This window comes from Simochromis diagramma, unplaced genomic scaffold, assembly GCF_900408965.1.
Source record: "Simochromis diagramma unplaced genomic scaffold, fSimDia1.1 OVJJ01000302.1, whole genome shotgun sequence".
In the NCBI taxonomy this organism is placed as follows: domain Eukaryota; kingdom Metazoa; phylum Chordata; class Actinopteri; order Cichliformes; family Cichlidae; genus Simochromis; species Simochromis diagramma.
The window spans coordinates 14,424,861-14,446,297 of NW_024386792.1; the positions used below are offsets into that span (position 1 = coordinate 14,424,861).

The following is a 21,437-nucleotide window of genomic DNA, read 5'->3' on the forward strand; positions in this document are numbered from 1 at the left end:
CGATTTTTCCAGTCGGGTTACCAAAATCTATCTCTGCCCTGCCCGTTGGGCTATTGTAGGAAGGAAAAATATATGTCAATGCTTTTGCATTCTTTCGGAAATGTAGCTGGGTAATTATGTCATTGGCATCGGTGAGCCACTGTCAATATGTGACATATTGAAATCGCGTTTGAATTTGCACTTGTTTTTTGCTTTCACTTTGCAAATCTCCAGGTGCCTTCTTTTGGCGCACCGGCTGGTCACGACCGGCGGGGGAAAAGTCACTCGGGTCAGAACATGGGGTGCCACCATCATCCCACTTCTGACACCAATGTGGCGAGCTCAGACAACGAGGAGACGGAGGTGTCGTTTGGTCTTGCTTCCCGTGAGCTAGCCAGGGAGCACAGCCGTTTATTGACATCTGCAGAAGAACACTGCCGCTAGCTAACTGCTCAGCGCGGCAACCGCACAGCAACAACAACAACAACACACAGGGCGCCCTCTGACCCCGGAAGGACACACCGTCGCAGCGAGAGGGCGTCACCCGTCACTATGGCAACATAAACAAAACATAACTGTACAAACAGAACCCCGAACAGCCCTGACCCGCTACAATATCCTGCTGAGAATATAGCCCAGAAGAAGCGTATAGTATAGCTTTTATTTTGGAAAGAGCCATTTCTCTGTAATAAACTCTCTTTTCCAAAGATGAGTGATTCCTCAATCAGATTATTTATTTTTTAAAATTACTTTTGTTTCAGCAACATTAAATTTAAAAACTGTACTTTTGAGTTAAAATATATATTTATAATTTTAATAAATGACAAATTAAAAAGGCATGAACATTTTTTTGTATCGAAAAAATATCGAACCGTGACACCAAAGTATCGAACCGAACCGAACCGTGAATTTTGTGTATCGTTGCACCCCTAGTATATATGTATACAACGAGGTGGAGACGCAAATGTAGACGTGGAGGATTGTGTCGTGTTAAAGTGACGTCTTGGCATCAATGAGCTTTCTCCTCGTCTTCATCAGTCACTCTGGATTAAGAGGGGTCACAGCCTTAGAATAACAGCCACCACCCAGAAGGCTCATATTTGCTCATAAAGACAAGAGTCTCTGCTTTAAAAAGTCAACATTTCCTTTCAAAGATGGTCTTTGGTGATATTAAGAGCAGCGCTGCGTGATTAGTGGTAAAGTTATAAATGTCTTTATTTTGGTTTACAGCCTTTAGGAGCCACAGAGACCCTTTTTACTTGCTGTTTTTAATGATATCGCATAGAACTCACAGATGTGACTGCTTTAACTTTTATTGTGCTTGAGGTGTTATGCAGTTATTTTTTAGATTGTATAGATTTATCCAACCACTTCACAAACACTCGGGATTATCATAGTGTGGCCTGCTAGTCTTTATTAGCCCTTGGTAATGTTTCATGTGGTCCTCAGGCATGACAAAGAAGAAAATAACATTGCTGTACATTTTAATAATCCACAGTTCATGTCAAGCAATGAAATGCCAGCACAGAATATCCTAACAGTGTATTTTTCTTCAGTTTTAACTTAAAAAAAAAAAAAAAAAAGAATCATAACAGACTAAAGCTTACTGACAAATGCAGTCAAAGTCCCTCTTTTCTGATTAAAGGAAGCAATTATATGTACAAATTTAGACAGAGATGAGTCAGCTTTATGTGGACACACAGACAAATTGCAAAATCACAGATAATTAGTCCCGTCTGCACTCAGGTTCTCCCAATATGACAAAAAAAACATTTTTACACGCTTCCCTAAATAGAAATCATAGAATCCAGTTAAAACACTTCATCGTTAGTCATCATGAAAGGCCCGTCACTGCTGACCTCATGACTTTGGTTGTTGTGATTGCTATCAGTGACTGCTTACAGAAGGGCACCTAATGAGCTCCATTCATTTTTGCTGTGGCAAAGTGATGTCAGCATGCTAATAGCATACTCTTGCCTTTCTGTATACTTGCATCCTGTTTTTCACTCACTCTGTTATAAGCTAGATGCAAATGATTTATTAAACAGGAAAGATTTTAAGTTTTAAAGAGTAATATGTCCACTTAGTTTGGATTGCTCCAACTAAGAAGTGAAAGGCAGTCCTACTCCTTGGTCTTATGCAGTTTTGATCACAGGTTTAAATATGAATGTCATGATAATTTTGTGCTTTTCTCTGTTCTTTTTCAGGTGCGGAATGATTGTACAGCATAGATCTTTAATAACTTAACTAAAAAATAAGTATTGGGTGCACAAGTTTGAATTTATCTTGCATTTTCTCTAATCCACACAGGGTCAAAACTATACATTCAGGCTCAAATACATTCGTGTACCTTCACTTATATTTGGTTAAATGATCCTTAGCAAGTAGTACCATGACCAATCTCATTTGTTTGTGGCATAATTCTGGCTGAATATTTGACCACTTTTCTAGGCAGAATCAGTAGAGTTCATTCAAACTCATCTGACCTCCACCCTGTTGGTTTCAACAGCTTTGGGAACGCCATTCCAGACGCTTAATGTTAGCCTGCTTTATCCATTCAAAACCAGTTTTGATGTGTTTGGGACCATTGTGGTGTTGGGACACCCAGCTATGTCCAAGTTTCAACTATCTAGATGTTGATTTGAGGTGAAGTTCTTCTCCGTTCTTATCCCATTCACTTTGTGTGATGTGCCCCTAGAACCGCTGGCAGCAAAGCGGCCTCTGAGCATGATGATACCACAACCATGCTTGATGGTTGGGACAGTGCTATTAGGTTTGAAAGTGTCACCTCTACTTCAAATATAGCTCTTGTCATTTTGGCCAAATAGCTCAATTCTTGTTGCATCCTTGACCATAAAACACCCTCTCAGTCCATGGTGATGGAAAACTGATTTCACTGTGCACAGTAACATTGGTGTTGCAGCAGTTTCCAGTTCATGGCAGGCTTGGGCTTTGAGGGCTCCTAAGTGGTTCCTGAACATCCTTGCAGATCGTGGTTTCTTCCGGATCTTGGCAAAGTGGTGACACCTCTGAATAACTTACATACACTTGTTTGAACTGATGATCTTGGAATCTGCAATTGTTTAGAAAGGGCTCCAAGTTACTTTCTCAACTTTTGTAAATCTACAATTCTCCTTCTTAGATCTTTACTGAGTTTCTTGGACTTACATTTCAAACCTGTGCACCCAATTCTTTTCTTAGTTGTCAATGTCATTAAAGATGTATGCTGTACAATCATTCCACCCTGGAAAAAAGAGCAGTTCAAAGAAATCATTAAAATCCCCAAATTACCATGACATTCATTCCCATGATGAGTGTATATGATCTGAATTATACTGTGACACATCCACTGATGAGTAATGGAGTGTTTTGTATACCAAAAATCGTCTGTTTCAAGGTTGTAATTTTCATAATTACATTCTCTTAAATGTGGTTGTAGTGGGTAAGCTATCAGCCAATCATCATGCAGCAGGAAACGAGTCATAGAATAACAGGACTCGCAGCACTGTGGCCAAGCCTCAAAACTCAACAACAGCACGGGGGGACGATCAAAACTCTGCATGTTTTTGTTTCTTCTGAGACCACCGGGCTACAAATCACAGCTATTTGTCAGATAATCCTGTATCTCAAAACTGATATTGTACAACATGACACAGACTACTCACTCTTTGTCTTATAGTTTAAAGGATCATCAAGGTTTTTCCTGCCCTTTGGAAGTTTTTGCCAATAACCAAAGGAAAATCCCTTTCTCCTTCCTAATGCGGTCATAAAATCATTTATTAACTGGTTCTATTTATTAGAGTTTCAGCGTAATAGACATTTTGCTTGTCATGTGGTCAGACCTACAGGAAAATGCATCAATTTCTTCTAAATAAGGCTGATTATGAGTCAGCCATAGTTCTAATAATGTTGGAGTCCACCCACTGTGGCTTCTATAGCGATGTTATCATATTTTAAGAAGGCTTTCTATAAGCGATGGGGAATCACCACTGGGGTTTGTAGATGTCGAGCCCAAAGGAAATGGGAGGTCAAGCAGGCAGCAGTAATGCGTCCAAACCTTACTCTCTGGCTCTGATCCCATACTTAGAAAACGCATCCTTCCCCCTGTTTCCGCCCTTAAGATCATATCAACCATCAAATTAAGAGTGTTTAAAAAAAACATAGCTGTCACAAATTCACTTCTAGCCAGATCAGATTAAGCAGTGAACTTAATGACTTTGTGTCACAGATACAATAATAATTGACTAAAGCTTTAACAGGGAGAATGCATTCTTTATGTGCTGAGCCGCGACCCTCTTCTGTGTCTCACTCGCCACTGACAGCAGCAAAATCGCAGAGGAAACAGGAAAGGCCTGAGCAGCTTGGTGTTGGGACGGATATCCTCTTTTGGAGGCGTTCCCCCTCCTCCCTCACTCAACTCTCCTTCTCTTTATCTCTTTTTATCGTTTTTCTCCCCTTAGCCCTTGTCGCACTCTGTGTGGCATTAACAGTTTGGCGGAGCTCAGAAGCGTACCGCAAGGTTTTTGCTCCTCTGTAGATTATTTGGGACGTCAAAATCCGAGGGAATTATGTGTTGGCATGGTGACGAGGAGGATGAGGACAGCTCTGAGGTGAAGTGTTGGCTTGTTTGTTTGATTTGTGAGTTCCTGTAATAGTGGCTGAGTGACTGTGATTTCGAGTAACCCGGAGTCTTTCTCTGCTGCCGGGTTCCTGATGACTTATTTTATAGTAAGCTGTAGCTCTGCTCGAGACCAGACAATATGTAAATAGCCTCCTAGTACAGAAGAAAAAGTTGTGGTGTGAGTGGAGTCCCTTCACGTTCTAGTACCTATATGTTGTTGTGCTGTTGTTTTTCATGTACTTTTAGACAATCGTTGGATTTCTCGCACAGAAGAGAGGGACTGGCTCGTGAGAAAGCTCTGAATGAATACAGTGGCCAGTCTGGGTCATGGGACAGATCTGTAATTCACTTTGATCCTTGTGTATAGTCTGAGTTTCATTTGGCAGACAAATTTCCTGAAAATAGCATCTCTAATGGTATTCCTGAACATCAGTAGTTTCAAAGCGCTGCTTGTAAACAGGTTAAACGTTGCAGAGTTTGTTTGAAAGTATTGTAAACAGCAACTGAAGAAGACTTTTGCCATTCCTCGACGCTCCTCCTGCATCTTTTTCCCATCCTCCTGCTTCCTTTTGTAGCTTTCTTGTTTGCCCTTTTCCTCTCTACCCCCACCAATCCCTCACGCCAATCACTATCATGTCTTGCTCTCTTTCCTCCCATTACTGCCTTATCTTGCTCACCATCTCTTCCTCTTCTGTCTTTCTCACTCTCAACACCCCATCTAACCAGGCTAAGGCGGAGTGATTTGATTGTTGATTTCGTCTAATCATCTCCTCGTTTTTTCCCGCTCCGTCTCTCCTCTTGTCCAGAGTGACCCAGGCGGGCTGTCGGTTCTGGAGCAGCTTGGTCTGGACCAAAACTCGGACTTCTCGGACTCCAGTGTTCAGCAGCTTCTGGATGAGCAGCGGGAAAGGATCCGTAGGGAAATTCGCAAGGAGCTGAAGATCAAGGAGGGAGCCGAGAACTTGCGCAGGGCAACGACTGACAAGAGGAATGCACAGCAGGTAGGGTTTTATTTAAATCCAAAAAGCTCCAGGTATCATGCTTATTAATGGGAACTGATGAAATAAATGACATTAAAGACTTTGCAGTGATTTTTTTTTGTTAATAAGACAGGCAAAACCTCTATAGCTTGGCAAGGTAGGAAAAAATAAGGTTATCAGAGCAGCCCTATTTAGTTACTCAGTTTTACCACAGTAATAACAGGAAACTGGTTCAATTACAGTGTTTTGGAAATGAGGCCGGTGAATCAGGAGTACATGAGTTTACCGGAGCTGAACAGATTTGTTAGCATGCTAAGTTGCTATGCTGTTTGTTTGTTTTTTTCAGTAGACTGGGACTTTCCAAAGTGTGGAGATTTCTGGGCACCTATCTCCACACTGTGAAGTGTCCTCAATCCTTCACACAGGCACATATGCTGTTTTTACATATGCAAAGCACTGAACACTGGTGTTACTGCATTGTAGACAGCACACTCGCCTAAACAGCCTGAACATTTCCAGTGAAAACACATTTGAAGTGGACTATCTCCTGCTGTGTGCTCATGCTCATGACACATGTAAACAGGAATTTCTAAACAACTGCAGAAAACAGGTCACTTCCCAGAGTGTCAGACTTTGCCTGCGGCACAACTCACTGCCCACTTTATCAGTTATACTTGTTCAACTGCTTTTTAATGCAAATATATAATCAGCATATCACGTGGCAGCAACTTAATTCATGTAGCCATGTAGACGTGATCACGATGACTTGCTAAAGTTCAAACTGAGCAAGGAGTGGAAAAATGGTGATTTTTTAACGTGGCTGGTCTGAGTAAGAAAAAGTACAGAAAATGCTGTCTACTGGGATTTTCCCACACAATCACAGAAAAAAAGAGAAAATATCACTATAGCATTTCTCTGGGTGAAAATGTCCTGTTTAGGGGAATGACTACACTCCTTTGAGCTGACAGGAAGGCAACAGGAACTTAAATAAACACTCATTACAACCATGGTATGCAGAAGAGCATCATGGAACATAAAATAAGTCAAACCTTGATGCACATGGCGTATTGCAGTAGAAGACCACTCCTGTCAGCTAAGAACATTAAATATAAAGATGCAAAACTGGACAGTAGATAATTGGAAAAATGTTGCTGGGTTTCATGAGTCTTGATTTCAGCTGCATTATTTGGATGGTGGGGTCAAAATGTGGCGTAAACAACATGAAAGCAGAAGGGTGGTGGTGACGTAATGGTGTGGGGATATTTTGTTGACCCTCCTGAGCACATAAATGCCAAAGCCAGAGTATTGATCCTGACCATGTCCATCATTTTATGTCAACATTGTATGCATCTCTTACTGGGTGCTTCCTGCAGGATAATACGCCATGTCACAAAGCTCAAATTGGTGTCTTGAACTTGACAATGAGTTCCGTCCATCCATTTATTCAGCTTCTACTTATTCACTTTAGGGTGGTGGGTGAGTTGCAGCCTATCCCAGCTTATACCCACATAGCAAAATTGGTATGGCCCGGATGTGGCCCACACAATGTGGCTACACATGGCCCACATACCGCAAAGAATGACGGCCATTTGGTGGCCCAGATCGAACCACTAAACTTCAGACTTTTCAGATCAGTCGGGACTGCTTCTAACCTCCGGAAGCTACAGCCACCAGGGTTTAAACATGAGTAAACCCCAACTAGGTTTTGGATTAAGTGTACACCTCACAAAACCTGTGCAAACCTGTATTTGGAAAGTTGGCTACCCTCAGCAGATAGTATTGCAAAACATGGCATCTTTAGGTCTTCTAACTCAAATGGGAAAATAAATAGTGCCTCATTGCCAGACCTGGCCCACATCATGGTTACTCCCTGCCATGATACCAGTCAGTCAGAAGTGCCAGCTTGATGCGATCAGGCCCAGACCTGGTTTCTTATGAGCTGGCCATAAACCAATCAACACATCGGGCCCCCCAAACAAGGGGGGGGGGGGCTTTGATGTAGCATGCCATACATACACAGTGCCACCTACGCCAGGCCTGGCCCATATCTGGATGACATACCACTTACCATGCCAGAAGTCAGCCATCAGTGCTGGCTTGACACCAGATCCGGGCCAGACCTGTCTACTATGTGGGTATAGGGATCAAATAAACCACAGACAGGTCACTCTACTCACATGGCGTACCTTTACTACTTGTGGATTTGTTTTCAGGAGATTTTTTTTCAAGGAGCATGAATGAGTACTTTGTCATTTACTTTGTAACCTGCATTTTTCCTCTGATGCAAAATCTGTCACAACGGCACCTTTTTGAAACGTACATCAGCTACTTTAATATTAAAAAGGATTGCCTAGACACTGCTGCTCACAGAGTATGCATCAAACCGTTGTGCTATCATTATACTGGAGCAGTTTTATAGATGGAAGATTCTTAAAGTTTCAGGCTGTGTTTGTGTAAAGCCATAAAAAAGTCATGACTATTCAAAGGGAAAGAACTGTAGCTCACTCTCATGCAATTACACCTGTTTTATTACTGAGCGAGCACAGAAATATGTCACCTTCAGGTTAATAGTTTTCACTTGTCAGCAAATTACCCAGCGGCATTAATGGAGAACTATTTATGGCTTTTCTTTTGTTTCCTTTGACGGGCATGCGGAGCCTGTGTGTGTAATGGCATTGTGTGTGAACTAACTACTTAAAAAAACAAAGATTAATGCAGAAGGTCAACATAACAAAATAATAAATTCTTTGATGACTTTCAGGCTCAGATGTTGTTTCAAGAAAATTACTGAGAGCTTAAGTGGATCGATTCTTTTTACAGCAGCTTTGGCTCACTTAGAAATTAAAATAATCTTTATTTATCCCATCCTGGGCCTTGGATTAGCACCTTACTTCATTCTCTGTCTGAAACAAGCCATTAAGTCCACTTTCACTTCACTGAGTGCCCTTTGTAAACAAGTTTTGAGTGTTCTGCCTGAGATGACTTCATTTAATGTCTTTGAATTGGTTCAAAGATTGACATCTTCTCTTGCTTGTCATTGTGTTCTTGCATGTCTTGTTAGTGGTCCACACGTTGTCTGGCATGTTATTCACTGGTGGGCGTGTACACTGATGATTTTATGTAGATAATATGGTTTCCATAACAGCAATGGTTTTATGTCTTCAGGTGGACAGTCAGCTGCGCTCTTCAAACCGCAAGTTGGAGAACCTGCATGCTCAGCTGCAGGAACTGGACGCTCATATTGTGGTGAAGGGAGGAGAAGAGAATCGAGGTGTGTATGCTAGAAACTGTCGCTCCGTTATCTTTAGTCATTAATCTTCAGTAATTAATTCAGTGCATAAGCTGGTGTAATGACCAGCATACTAAGTACAAGTGTGTTCGTGGCAGAGATACTACATCTTTGGACTGTAGTGACTTGTTAATCAAAACGCTCGTCCACCCTAACACACAGCCTGCTTTATCAGCCTTTTTGGCTCTGATGGGGAACATCGTTTAGAGAACAGACAACAAGTTTTATTTAATGAGAATTGACAGCAGCAATTGAGAACATATACTCGTTAACTTTACTTTTCATATCCAAAAGCTGTGTCAGTCTTGTGCAGCTAGGACCACCACAGTAGATTTCTAATCATGCAATCAAGGTGTGGTTTAAATGCAAACTTTCAGCTTTAATTCAAGCGTTAAATCTTTGAGGAATTACAGCCATTTTTATACACCGTTTCAGAGGAACAAAAGTAATTAACTAACAAGTTCATTGGAAATCTCAGAATGAGGCCCAGAAAGATGTATTTGCAAGTAAGGGAAGCAATCGTTAGACTGAAGAAACAAAATAAACCAATCAGAGACAGCAAAAACTTTGGGAGTGACCATATCTGCAGTGTCGTTCATTCTTACATAGAAAGAATGTACTGGTCAGCTCAGGAACACCAAAAATGGCCTGGAAGACCACAGAAGACAGTTAAAGTGGGTGATGACAGAATTATTTCCATGGTTCAAAAAAACCCCACAAACAAACTAATCTCAGCCAAACAGCGCTTGCTTTTCAGTTATTAATCAAGTGATTTGAAATACAAAACTGACTGCAGACAGACCCACAGACAAGCAGCAACTGAGGGTGGCTGCAATAAATGCTGTGTGTGCATCTCAAGAGAGCAAACACAGCATTTCATGATGTGGATTATAGACAGTCATAAACTGCAAAGGATTTTTTTTAAATCCTTATATTTAAAATGTTGTTAGTTTGTCCAATTGCCTTTGAGCCTCTTGGAATAGAAGTCTGTGTATATAAAGTGCTGTAATTCCTAAACAGTTCATGCTAAATGTGTCTTAAACCCCTAAATTAAAGCTCAGCGTACACTTCAATCACATCCTGATTGCTTGATGTAAAATGTGGTGGAGCACAGACTCAAAACATAATGATCTAACTTTGTATAACATGAACAAGGGAAGCCATTTTTAGTATGAGCTCAGTCCTCAGCATCTGCAGTCATGTAGTATTTCTTTTCCTCCTACTTTACAACTTATTAGAAAATTTGCTTTTGCTTATTCAAGATTCAAGATTCTTTATTTGTCACGTGTATGGTTATACAGGTATAACACGCAGTGAAATGTGACCTGATACGCTCCTCGACTGTGCAAAGAAAAAAAGAGACAGACAGACAGAACTTTATATATACAGTGAATGAGTATTCAACACACGAATGGCCTGATAAAAACTCCCCTTGAGCCTCTCTGTTCTTGTTTGGATGGTGCGGAACCTTCTGCCTGATTTCAGAAGCTGGAACAGTTCGTTGCTGGGATGGGACGGGTCCTTCAAAATCTCAGTTGCTCTAGTCCAGCATCTCCTGACGTAAATGTCCTGTAGGGAAGGGAGAGCAGTCCTGCAGCAGCGTTCTGCCATACGGATCACTCTCTGAATAGCTTTTTTTTATCCTTGACACAGCTGTTTCCATACCAGGATGTGATGTTCTGTGTGAGGATGCTCTCCACAGCGCCTGCATAGAAATTTTTATGTTATTATTTATATTATATCATCTTGCTTGACATTGTTTGCTACAGCTTGTTTCTTCCCTTATGGCTGTGGTTGATCTCTGATCTTAAGTCACTGGATCAGTTTCCTGTACTCTCCACACAGAAATACAGTGCAATGTTATTGGAGGACTCTTGTAATTCCCTAAAGGGTATTTTCACTTTAGAGCACACCATGTGAACCCTCATCTTGTTCCTTATTTTATACTTTCCAACCTTTACTTGTTGCCACAGATGAGTGTCCTCAGTCTCCGGGGGCTGAGAGTCGTACGTCAGCCCACAAGGAACGCATCGCAGCCCTGGAGAGACAGCTCAACATTGAGCTCAAAGTCAAACAGGGAGTTGAAAATATGATCCCTGTTTACTCCAATGGATCCACCAAGGTACGGAACAGCCTACACACACACATGCACACACTGTCAAGCACAGCTGAACAGGAGACAGTGTACAGCACTGACTGCAAGGGTTAAAATGTCCAAGACAAAGATTCCCCCCTCCCAAGTGGCAGACTGTGTGCACACTTTCATGTTAGTAACCTTGCCATCTGCTGACTCATAAATACCTGATTACCTTTATTACTATATACATTGCCTTTGTTTCGTTGTCTTTTAGCCTTTCTGTTCCATCTCCACTTGTCTTACTGCTACATTTAAATACCTGTGCTGGGATATGGCACCCTGTCGATTCGTCAGTAGAATTAGTTATTTATTTGCTTTTGTTTTTGTAAAGTGACAAACATCATTCCTTTAACCTTGTATTTTATATATATGGTGAGATCTTATAATCTTATAATCAGGATCTTATAATATTTTTTTATATTTTGTCTCATATACATCCTAGTTTCTTTTTTTAAAGATTTTATATCTTTCAGCTTTAGATTTATTGATTTATAATGTTTAATCTGATGGCAAGTAAATGCAGGAAAACCTTGTTGTGATGTTCACTAACTGGTGCATAGTCTTAATGACAGTTATAATTGTCTATTTTTTCTGTCTTGTGATGTGGCTTTCTTACTGTTTGGTTCCCCAGGATAAGAAGATGCTGCAGACGGCACAGCAGATGCTTCAGGACAGTAAGACCAAGATCGACATCATCCGCATGCAAATTCGAAAAGCTGTTCAGGCCACGGAGCATAATGACGACACACAGGGTGAGTTTAAAGGGATATAGACACATTTAACCACATTGATTGCTCTTCTTTTGTAGTACCTGTGCTTTTTGACCATGGTCTTTTCATTTCCCGAGGTACATTTTAGTGCATTTTTTATATGTCTATAAAGTAGAGAGCCATCAGAGGTTACAATTACACAGTCAGGACCATAACGCATCAGTGCACCCATTGCTGATCCAAATCACAGTAAATTGGTCTGTTGGCAGTAAATCAGTGTGGATACAGAAATTAAATCCAACCTGCTCTATTGCATATAAAGCCAGAAAGAGTGTTAAGTTGGCCCGTACTTACATAATGTGTGAACTAAACGATCGCATATTAAATCTTGTGGTCAGCTGGCAGTGACAAGGTGCTTTTAGTCAGGTGTGTTCAATCTCACTATCCCTTTGTGGCATTTGCAGTCTCTTTTTTCTTCTTCTCTGCGTGTAATACGTTTTGTCCTGAGCAGCAGCTCCAGACAGCAGACATGAGAGAGCATAAACAGATCAATGAAGAGCCGACTCTGTTTTCATCTCTCTGCCTGGGAGAAGAAGATGAAGAGGATAGTTGGAGTTGACGCGCTGAAAGCTGTGCGTGCGTGCGTGTGTGTGTCTGTTTATATCGGTGTGGTGGCCAAATAAGGGACAGAAAAGCCTGTGAAATAGCCCACCTGGTATATTAGCACAATCAATTCGATTCACACAAAGATGCACACAAAAAAGCCTACAAAAAATGTGGTGGGCAGATTAAAAGTCTCTTTATTTTCATGTTAACGAAACACATCAGGTGTGCAGCAGTTGCATGGATATAAACACACATACCAAAGTGCAGTTGTAGATACAGTCAAACAAACAATTTTTTTTTTTTACCTGTGTGCTTTCTCCCTTTACTGTTGGACATTCATATTATGTGTTGTGGCAGGGCGATCAATGCCAGGGAGGTGAACATGCCGCTATAGGGCACTGAGTGCTGTGGACCATTAAGACCCCTCTGCTGGGAAAACAGGCCGACTGATGCCGGTCACGGGAGGTGAATAGTCTGGTAAAATGTACCAGGAGAGCAGAGGGAGAGCGATGGGAGGGGGTGGAAGTAAAAACAGATTTAAAGACGGTATATTCCCTTTGGGGCTATCTATTCCTTTCTGCTCTTGTCAGACGAGCGCCGATGGCTGTTAAAAGACAGGGTGTCTTTTAAGGGAATGAAGATGATGTCCATTTGGAAGGATTATTTAAGGGCCTTTTAAGGGCATACTTTATCCATCTGTGTCCTCCATGTGGAAAACCTAAAGGGTTTTTAATGATCTGGAGTTCTTTCCACTGCTCCGACGTGATATAAATAGTCATATAGAGGCTAATGACCACAGTAGCAGCGTATTTAAAATGTTAGCCCTCTGAAATTGTTTTAAAAGTGTAAATTAAAAGGATGAAAAGCAATGCAGCCAAGCCACAGCTTTGGCAGCATAAAAGTATCAGCATATACGAACATCGTTTACAAATACGTACACTCATAGTCCACTTCATTAGGTACATCCGTTTAGCTCATCTAATGAGCCAGTAACATGGCAGCAGATTAATGCATTTAGACATCAAGTTGTGGTCAAAATGAGCTGCTGAAGCTCAAACTGAGCATCTGAATGGGAGAAGGAAGCTGGGGTTTACAGAGAATGTTCTGAAAAGCAGCAGTTCTCTGGGTGAAAATGTCTTGTTTAGAGGAATATTCAGATTGCTTTGAGCTAGTAGTAAAATAACAGAAACAACCAAGGTATGCAGAAGAGCATTTCTGAATGCTAACCTTGAAGCAGATGGGCTACAGCAGCAGAAGACTACACTGGGTGCCACTCCTGTCAGCTAAGAACAGGAAACTGAGGCTACAGTTCAGGCTACTCACTAAAACTGGACAGTAGCACATGAGAAATCATTGCTTGGTCTCATGATTCAATTTTTGCTGTACATTTACTTGGTAGGGTCAGAATTTGATGTAAGCAACATGAAAGCATGGATCCATCTTGCCTTGAATCATTGGTTAAGGCTGGTGGTGGTGGTGTAATGGTTTGGGGAAGCAGTAGGTGAGTGTATGTGTGTTGGCTGACAAAATAGCATTTAAATATCAGTGGCTGAAATCTGTTGTCATATCAGTTTTACACCAGTTAAATCTTTCTAAAATGTTAGTTTCTTGTCTTCACTGGAATAACAGGAGGAATAATTAACAACAAAGCAGGCAAAATGTGAAAAAACAGTACACTGTCTCCATTGGCTGTGATCGTAAAGTGTTATTGTAAACATCTGTGTTGGTATTGACCCAGAATCCAACAGTCTGTGCATCTCTAATTGGATTTTCATGCTCTGATACTGAGCACAAAGGGGTGTGTTATACTAGCAGCAGCTAATGGTTCTCCAGCAGAGTTTAAAATGATCCTGCACAGCCAGATTTGGCTTTTTCTTAAACTACAATTTCAGCCTGAGCTAATGTTCGTGTTTATCAGACTAAATTGATCAACCACCACACACCCCCCCTTTGTATTTCTGCTCTATTTGATTGTCTCTAACAGCAACCACGGCTGTATACTCTCTGGCTCTGATTCTGTCTCTCTTCTTTAAACCGCACACACACACACACACACACACACACACACCATATCACAGGGCTGTGTGTATGGTGTACACAGACAGTCTCCAGGCACCACACCCGGTGGACGGGTCATCTAGCAGAGGTCTGGGCTCCAGGCAGAACACCTTATTAGGAGATAAAAGCACCCACTTCGTTCTCCACCCCTACCTCCCTGTCCTTGCTTTCTCTTCTGTCTCCTGCAGTTATTTGAGCAGCTCAGAATTGTAAAAACCATCCATCCTGGTCTTCTGTCCTTCTTCTAAACCAATCTGGTGTTTGAAAGTCAAATGCATCATCTTTGAATGCCATTTGTCCAATTGTCCTTTTCCTTATCACGCTCGCACACCTCCTTCCGGCTCTTCCCATATCTGAGTGCTCTCAGTTTGTTGCCCATCATTTGAAGGCTGTATTGGTGCCATTAAGCTAAGCACTTTGCTCTAATTTGTGCTGTAGGGTGCTGCTCTTATGCTGATTCTCATATCTGGTCTTTTAAGTGAGGGAGCTTGAGCATGTTTTTAGATTTTGAGTTGAAAGCACTGCATCTCATTATAAGACTTTCTGTTTCCCACTAATGTACATTTATGAGGTACTATCATTTCTGAGAAAAGCAGAGATGAAGCTACAAATTTAGAGCAGTGTTTTTGCTTTAGTCTTGCTAGCTGTTTTAAAAATGTAAATAGGTGAGAGACTTATTTTGTTTGGTTGCTCTGTTTGCTTTTAGAGCAGGGATATGGGGCTATTTGGAAGGAGAGGCTGGAATTATGCTAAGCACTGCTTGCTGGGGAACAGTCAGAGGCTGCTTACCTCCCTCTAGGCCTCGCTAATGTTTTCTTTGTTCGCCTCTTGTGTAATGCATGACAGGCATTAAGGCATTAACCTAACTTAGTATGCCCAGGGGAGTTCCCTGTAACACACCATTGGCAAAACAGGAAAGCCTTAACGTAGCTGCCACGCGCGCAGCACAGAGACTGCGTAGGAGATTGCCATCGTGTCTGCTGTGCAGTAATGTTGTTTGCCCCTTTCCTTCACGCAGGTAACCAAGACGTGTGCGGGATGGAGCTGCGTATCGAAGAGCTGAGACATCACTACAGGGTGGAGCATGCTGTTGCTGAGGGGGCCAAAAACGTCCTCAGGCTCCTGGGGGCCAGCAAAGTTCAGGACAAGAAAGCTCTGTCTGAGGTTAGAGCGGATCCTGCTGATGTTTCGCTTTCACACACTTCAAAGCGCACACAGACACGTGTGAGACGGCAGCTGTACCGATGACATCATTCTGACACACACACCTGTAGATCTTCTTCAGATCTGCTCCTTTTGTTTTCCGCTATCTCTTACTTCTGAGACTTCAGCTATCTTTGGCTTTGCCTTAGATCCTTCACAAAAATTTGATCTCTTATCAACAGTTTTTTTTTTTTGTTTGTTTGTTCACCAACATTATGGCATCTTGAGTTGTCTGGGTCTGATATGGTTTCTCGTTATACGTCAAGGAAACTCAGAGCAGGAGTGTCCCGTGATGTCAGATCCCTCGCAGAACAGTTTCAGCTGCTGAACTCTGCAATCTGTTCATAAAAATATTTGAGAGAGAGCCTCACAACAGCAGCTGCCGCGTAACGTGCTGCATTTTACCCCCACAGTGACAATGAACCACTTGTTTTCTCACCACATGCCGTGAGAGTTCTGCCGTTTGAATCCTCACTCGCACGCCTTTACTTACTCTATAAATGAACACAAAAACTCGCTCAAGCCTAACATTGTCTTTCTGCATGCACTTAAAAGCAGCAGGTCACAAAAAATGTGATTAAATTAAGGTGTGCTACTGTGATATGTGTGCACTGAGAAGTAGCATAGGACTTCTTGTTTTTTTATGTCTGTCTGAGAGTTTAAAAGGTAGATATCGTCTGTTTCGATGCTCTGCAGGCACAGTCTCGTCTGAGCGAGGCCTCCCAGCGTTTGGACCTGCTGAGAGATTCTCTTGACCAGCGCCTGGCAGAGCTGCCAGAGGACCATCCAAAGGCCAGCATCATCAAAGAGGAGCTGGTCTTGGCCTCCTCACCTGCCTTCAGCTCCCGCCACGGCGCCCCCTACCTTCAAAACCAGTATACTACCCTCAGCAAGCCATCGCCTCTCACTGGTATGTCATACAGGCTCAGGAGAATCCTACAATATGAAGAAGAAGGTACAGAAGTGAGGTATGCATTCAGGTTGTGCCTACATTGTTTTCCTCTGTCTTCAGGTACATTACAAGTGCAGCTGCTGGGCTGTGTTGGGTTACTAGAGATGGTCCCAGGGCGCAATAAAGGGACACCTCTCATGCTGCCCTGCTACAGCCCCGGAGACACGCGGTCCTTCATGAGGGGCAGCAAGGGGCTCTACGGACGCAGTGGCTCCGTCAGCGGGAAGACGCCAAGCAAGACAGAGGAGCTCTCCTGTGAGTGACTGTATGAGTGTTCACGTGGTGCATTTAAGGTTTTCATTTCAGCTTTTTATGTCTTCTTTGTTGGCTGTATTGGCTTTTTTTTCCCTCAACTTTGTCGTGGGTCACTTTAGGCTCATCAGGTTAGATATTATTTGTCAGGTCATGACAGATGCTTTAACCTCCTAAGACCTGAACTCCTCCACAACATGCATTTTAATTTCTCTTTGATATTTGGGCATATTGGGACCCGATGAATGTAAAAACAAAGAATTACCTTTTTTTTTTTTTTAACCTTATTTTTGTTTTTAAGAAAAATGAGAGCCACATATGAGGATATTTGTTTAGAATTTTGATAGAACAGTTGCAGTATAATGTCCTCGTAAGTGGATATCAGGCCCATGTAGAGCAAAATTGAGTATTTTGGTCTAAATAACCCAAAATATGATGTCCACATATGTGGACGCCAGGTCCTAGGAGGTTAAAGGCAGTTTGCAAACAGCTTTTTGTAAGGTCTTAGTCCTTTTTTCCATATCTCAAAGGAACCTATTGGTCGGCGTTAATTTTTTTAAATTATTTTGTGCATTTTTGGATTCATTAATGAAGGAAATCATTGGTTTGCATGTGTGTTTAGCTGAGGTGAGTGCGGTGCTGAAGCTGGATAACACAGTGGTGGGTCAGACTGCTTGGAAGACTGTGGGAGAGCAGGCCTGGGACCAGACGTTCACTGTGGAGCTTGAAAGGGTCAGTATACAATCTCCTTCCCACAAACTTGCACGCAGGCACCAACGAGTTTATTTAAGGCAGCTTTTCTCTCTGTTGATACCGCTGGGTGCCTGCGCTTCAGTCGAGGGAGATGGAGATCGCAGTTTACTGGAAGGACTACCGCTCGCTGTGCGCTCTTAAGTACCTGAAGCTGGAGGAGTTCCTGGACAACCAGAAGCACAGAGTTCAGCTGGAGCTGGAGCCTCAGGGCCTGCTGCTGGCTGAGGTACACACATACCACACACCTGCAAAAAAGAAACAGCGAAATGAATGGCGACTCACTCGTACTCAAACACACACTCAGATGTGCGCGCCCACCCGTGAGCTGCCACATGCACCTGTGCTGGAAAGCGTTGCTTTGATACGTCACACTTGAAAGGCTGTTTCCGAGCGTAAAAATAAAATATGGGTGGGATTTTTTTGGTCGTTTCTTTTCATGTTTTGTTTTGTGTGTTTTCCAGGTGACCTTCTTTAACCCGGTTATTGAGAGAGTCCCGCGCCTGCGGAGGCAGAAGAAAGTCTTTTCTAAGCAACAAGGTGGGGAGCAGACAGAGCAGCGAAGAAACATTACACATTTTCTATTTCTCTTCCATTTTCTACTCAGCAGCCTGAGGGCAGTTTTATATGGAGAAACAGTAAAACTTTAAAAGTTTTATCATGACAGGAAGATGGACACTACCTGCAGTAAAACATACAACTGCTTATGCCATCAGTTCCCTGCTTTTTTTATTTAGACCACAGCACCCTCTAGTGGTGACTATTATTTTTTTTACCTTCATTTCTATAGGAAAGCAAACAGAATATAAAAACTTGAGCCAAACTCTGTAAAGGTCTGGCGTTTTTTTGTCTTATAAAAACATAAACGTGTCTTATAAAAAATATTTTTTTATGATTCTGTAATTGTTAATCTGCCAGTATGTGCAAACTCTTAAATTAAAATTATGTTTTTAATGCTGAAATATTATTTCTGTTCTCATCTATGAAATTTCCATTTTTAATTTTAACATTTTTTATTAAGATGCTAAATATCAGCATTCCTGAACAGAAACAAAATAGTTTTAGTGGCTGAATGTTATGTTTGATTAATTTCTGACTCTGACTAGATGTGTGTGTTTGTGCATTTTTCAGGCAAGGCGTTCCTCCGGGCTCGTCAGATGAACGTGGATATCGGAACGTGGGTGAGGCTGCTTCGAAACGCCATCCCCACCGTCAACAACTCAGGAACCTACAGTCCCAACGCACAAAGCCTCACGCTCAACTCTGGGTGAGACGCATTGAGATATGTACACGCAGGTGCACACGCTTCGGTCTTTCATCGGCAGTGACGTTTGATAACCGTCAGTCAGACTTTGCTATCAAACGTAGCAGCTTTCCTTGAACCTTTTTTCCTTTTGTTTCCAGACAAAGAATAAAGCAAACGGTGCCTTCCCAGCCCCGTGTCTAACTACCCTTCTGTGTTGTTCTGTCTGTTTGTCTGTGTTACACGTTGGTCTATTTGTGTGTGTGTGTATTTGTTGGTCTTTCAGGGAGATCTCAGTGGAAAAGTTGAGTCTGGACAGCGACTCTCCAATAAGAGGCGATTACAAGAGAGACATGGACATTAACACTCCAGTGAGACCGATGGAGCGAGAGGAAACCCGGGAGTTAGGGGAGGTGTGTGATGAGGGACGGGGCTTTCCTAACTAAAAAAGAAACTAAAACTTAGAATTGGCAGGGAAAGAAAGGCGTAACAGCACCAAATACAAGTAGTTTTAAGTAATGCAGTTTAAGTAATTTTTAAAAATGTATACATTCTGGGTAAGTTTCGATGAAAGGAGGCAAGTATCAGAGAAAAAATTACAAATAAATAAAATCAAATATTTCCCCATCTTACATTGTAAGCACACTGTACTTTTCAGGGCTTGGGATGTGTTATAGTGCCTTAACCTTGTCTAACTCCCAGGTAGCTTGCAGGAACGCGAAAAACACTCCTTTTTTTGAACACTGATTGTGAAAGAAAAAATAATTATGTTAGACTTGGCTCCATCATTATAAAGTCACATAAGCCTGCAAATCATTTTAATGACAGGAGATTTAGTTATTAAGTTAATATAATTTTAGGCATTTAACATTTAAATAATGGTCATGTGACATATGAGTCTGATTTACAAGAAAATGACTGAAAGAGGAAGAGTTTACGGTATGAGTAAATACTGCAAATATTGCTGCTTTATGTCAGCTCTCCTTCTGATGTGAACAGAGACGTAAAATCGACCCACTCTCTGCTCTGTTACGGTGTCCTTCCTGTTAGCAGCACAGCCACACCTGGATGTAAAGGACTGTGGTCGACCTGGTATTTGCGGGGTTTAAAGATTTAAAATCCAGCGCAGGGTCAGTCACCATCAGCTCCAGACTGCGTCTCCTGTCTTCCATTTCATGTCGTTTTATAATCTCTGTCTCTGCACGTCTGTCCCTTTTTTGTCTCTTCCCTCGCATGTCCTCCGATAGGACCAACATCTAGTCATCGATCCCCTCTCCCCCCGAGACCTCGCCCCTGAGTCCCCTGTCCGAACCCATTCAGTTAGCAGGTACACGCACGCACACTCACCGAAACACTTTTACTTCTTTGTTTTCTAAAATGGATTTGTTTGGATTTTAATGATAAATGATGATATATGATAATGAGGATGAAGTTTATCAGAGAAAACATTTTGAAATGTGGCAGTAGGAAAAGCACAGGTGGAAATAAAACCAGCCATCATCTGTTTTATGCCGTTTATCCGGGGCTCGGTTGTGAGGGCAGAGAAGCCCAGACCTCTCTCCCCCCAGCCTCCCAGGCCAGCCAAGAGACAATCTCTCCAGCATATCCTGCGTTTATCACAGGGCCTCCTCCGGTTAGGAAATGTACAGAGGTCGTTTGAGCTGTTTTGGTCTTTCAGTGGATTTGAATTCTGATTACTTTGTCTAAAACACCCAACCAATGACACCTAAATTTTCTAACTGACTTTCTACATCACAATTACTTGTGAATTGTGAAAGATCACGAGCCGGATGAGCAGCTGCATCTTTGACTTTCTGGTTAAATCTCACGTCCAAGCCCAGAATGTTTCTGGGCTTGAGCCTTTAGACCATACAGGCCTTTTTATGTACAGGTTAATTATGAATTGCTCGATATTTGAATGCAAGTGTGAATGAATGACCCTGACTCTTACCTACCATCTGCTGGTGTTCGCCTCAGCCTCCCTACAATCCTCCAAGCATAAAGGCCTGAAGCTTATGGATGGAGGAAACCCACTACATGTGTTCTGTTTTTTTCCCTGATGTCCTCAAAGCGACATCAGCATGGCGACAGGCTGAGCATTTTTTCTGTGCTCATCGCTACACATCTATCTTTTTTCTGGTTTTAAGAGAGTTACAAATGTAACCAGCTGCATGCACCACTGTCACTTTTTACCCAGCTGTCTAAGCACAGTGGAGGTGGGAGAAACGCTACAGCAAACCCCTGTCACAAGTTTTAAGTGCTGCTGTCCAAGTGTGCACACGTGCAAGTGTGCATATTAACATTAAAATAATACTATGAGGAATATTTGGTTTCCTGTGCGTGTGTGAGTAAAAGCAGCAGTCAGACAGAGAGTCAGGTACCTGCAGCAGATTACGTCTGTGTACTTTCTGTATCATAGCAACCAAACACTCACCAGGAGGCACAGCGTGCCTCCAAAGCCTTTCAAGCGCTCTCAAGCGCTCCCAGCTGGGCGTTTTCAGGAGAGCAGCTGCTGCGTTATTAGCTGTCAAAAATCTTCAGACACCCGAATAAAACAGAACCATTGATGTTTTTGATAAATCCTGTGCTTTTCCTCCTGTTGCAGCTTAAAATGTCTGCTCCCCATTATTACATGTATGTATTAATGTATTATTCAG

The 21,437-nt window shown here is 42.1% G+C and overlaps 1 protein-coding gene across 3 annotated transcripts in view; it reads left to right on the forward strand.

Annotated features, from left to right (window-relative positions):
• The window catches only part of pkn1a (protein kinase N1a), a 63,763-nt gene that overhangs the window by 34,932 nt on the left and 7,394 nt on the right, over positions 1 to 21,437 (forward strand). For 2 of the 3 annotated variants that reach the window (XM_040024721.1, XM_040024722.1), the window contains exons 2-14: positions 5,407 to 5,601; positions 8,746 to 8,851; positions 10,843 to 10,991; positions 11,638 to 11,758; positions 15,399 to 15,544; positions 16,280 to 16,493; positions 16,596 to 16,790; positions 17,410 to 17,519; positions 17,623 to 17,766; positions 18,002 to 18,077; positions 18,669 to 18,804; positions 19,067 to 19,193; positions 20,028 to 20,107. In XM_040024721.1, coding sequence (XP_039880655.1) covers positions 5,407 to 5,601; positions 8,746 to 8,851; positions 10,843 to 10,991; positions 11,638 to 11,758; positions 15,399 to 15,544; positions 16,280 to 16,493; positions 16,596 to 16,790; positions 17,410 to 17,519; positions 17,623 to 17,766; positions 18,002 to 18,077; positions 18,669 to 18,804; positions 19,067 to 19,193; positions 20,028 to 20,107 — 1,799 coding nt within the window. Of the gene's footprint in view, positions 1 to 917; positions 4,590 to 5,406; positions 5,602 to 8,745; positions 8,852 to 10,842; positions 10,992 to 11,637; positions 11,759 to 15,398; positions 15,545 to 16,279; positions 16,494 to 16,595; positions 16,791 to 17,409; positions 17,520 to 17,622; positions 17,767 to 18,001; positions 18,078 to 18,668; positions 18,805 to 19,066; positions 19,194 to 20,027; positions 20,108 to 21,437 lie in introns of those variants that run through there. The other variant, XM_040024720.1, reaches the window with a different exon arrangement.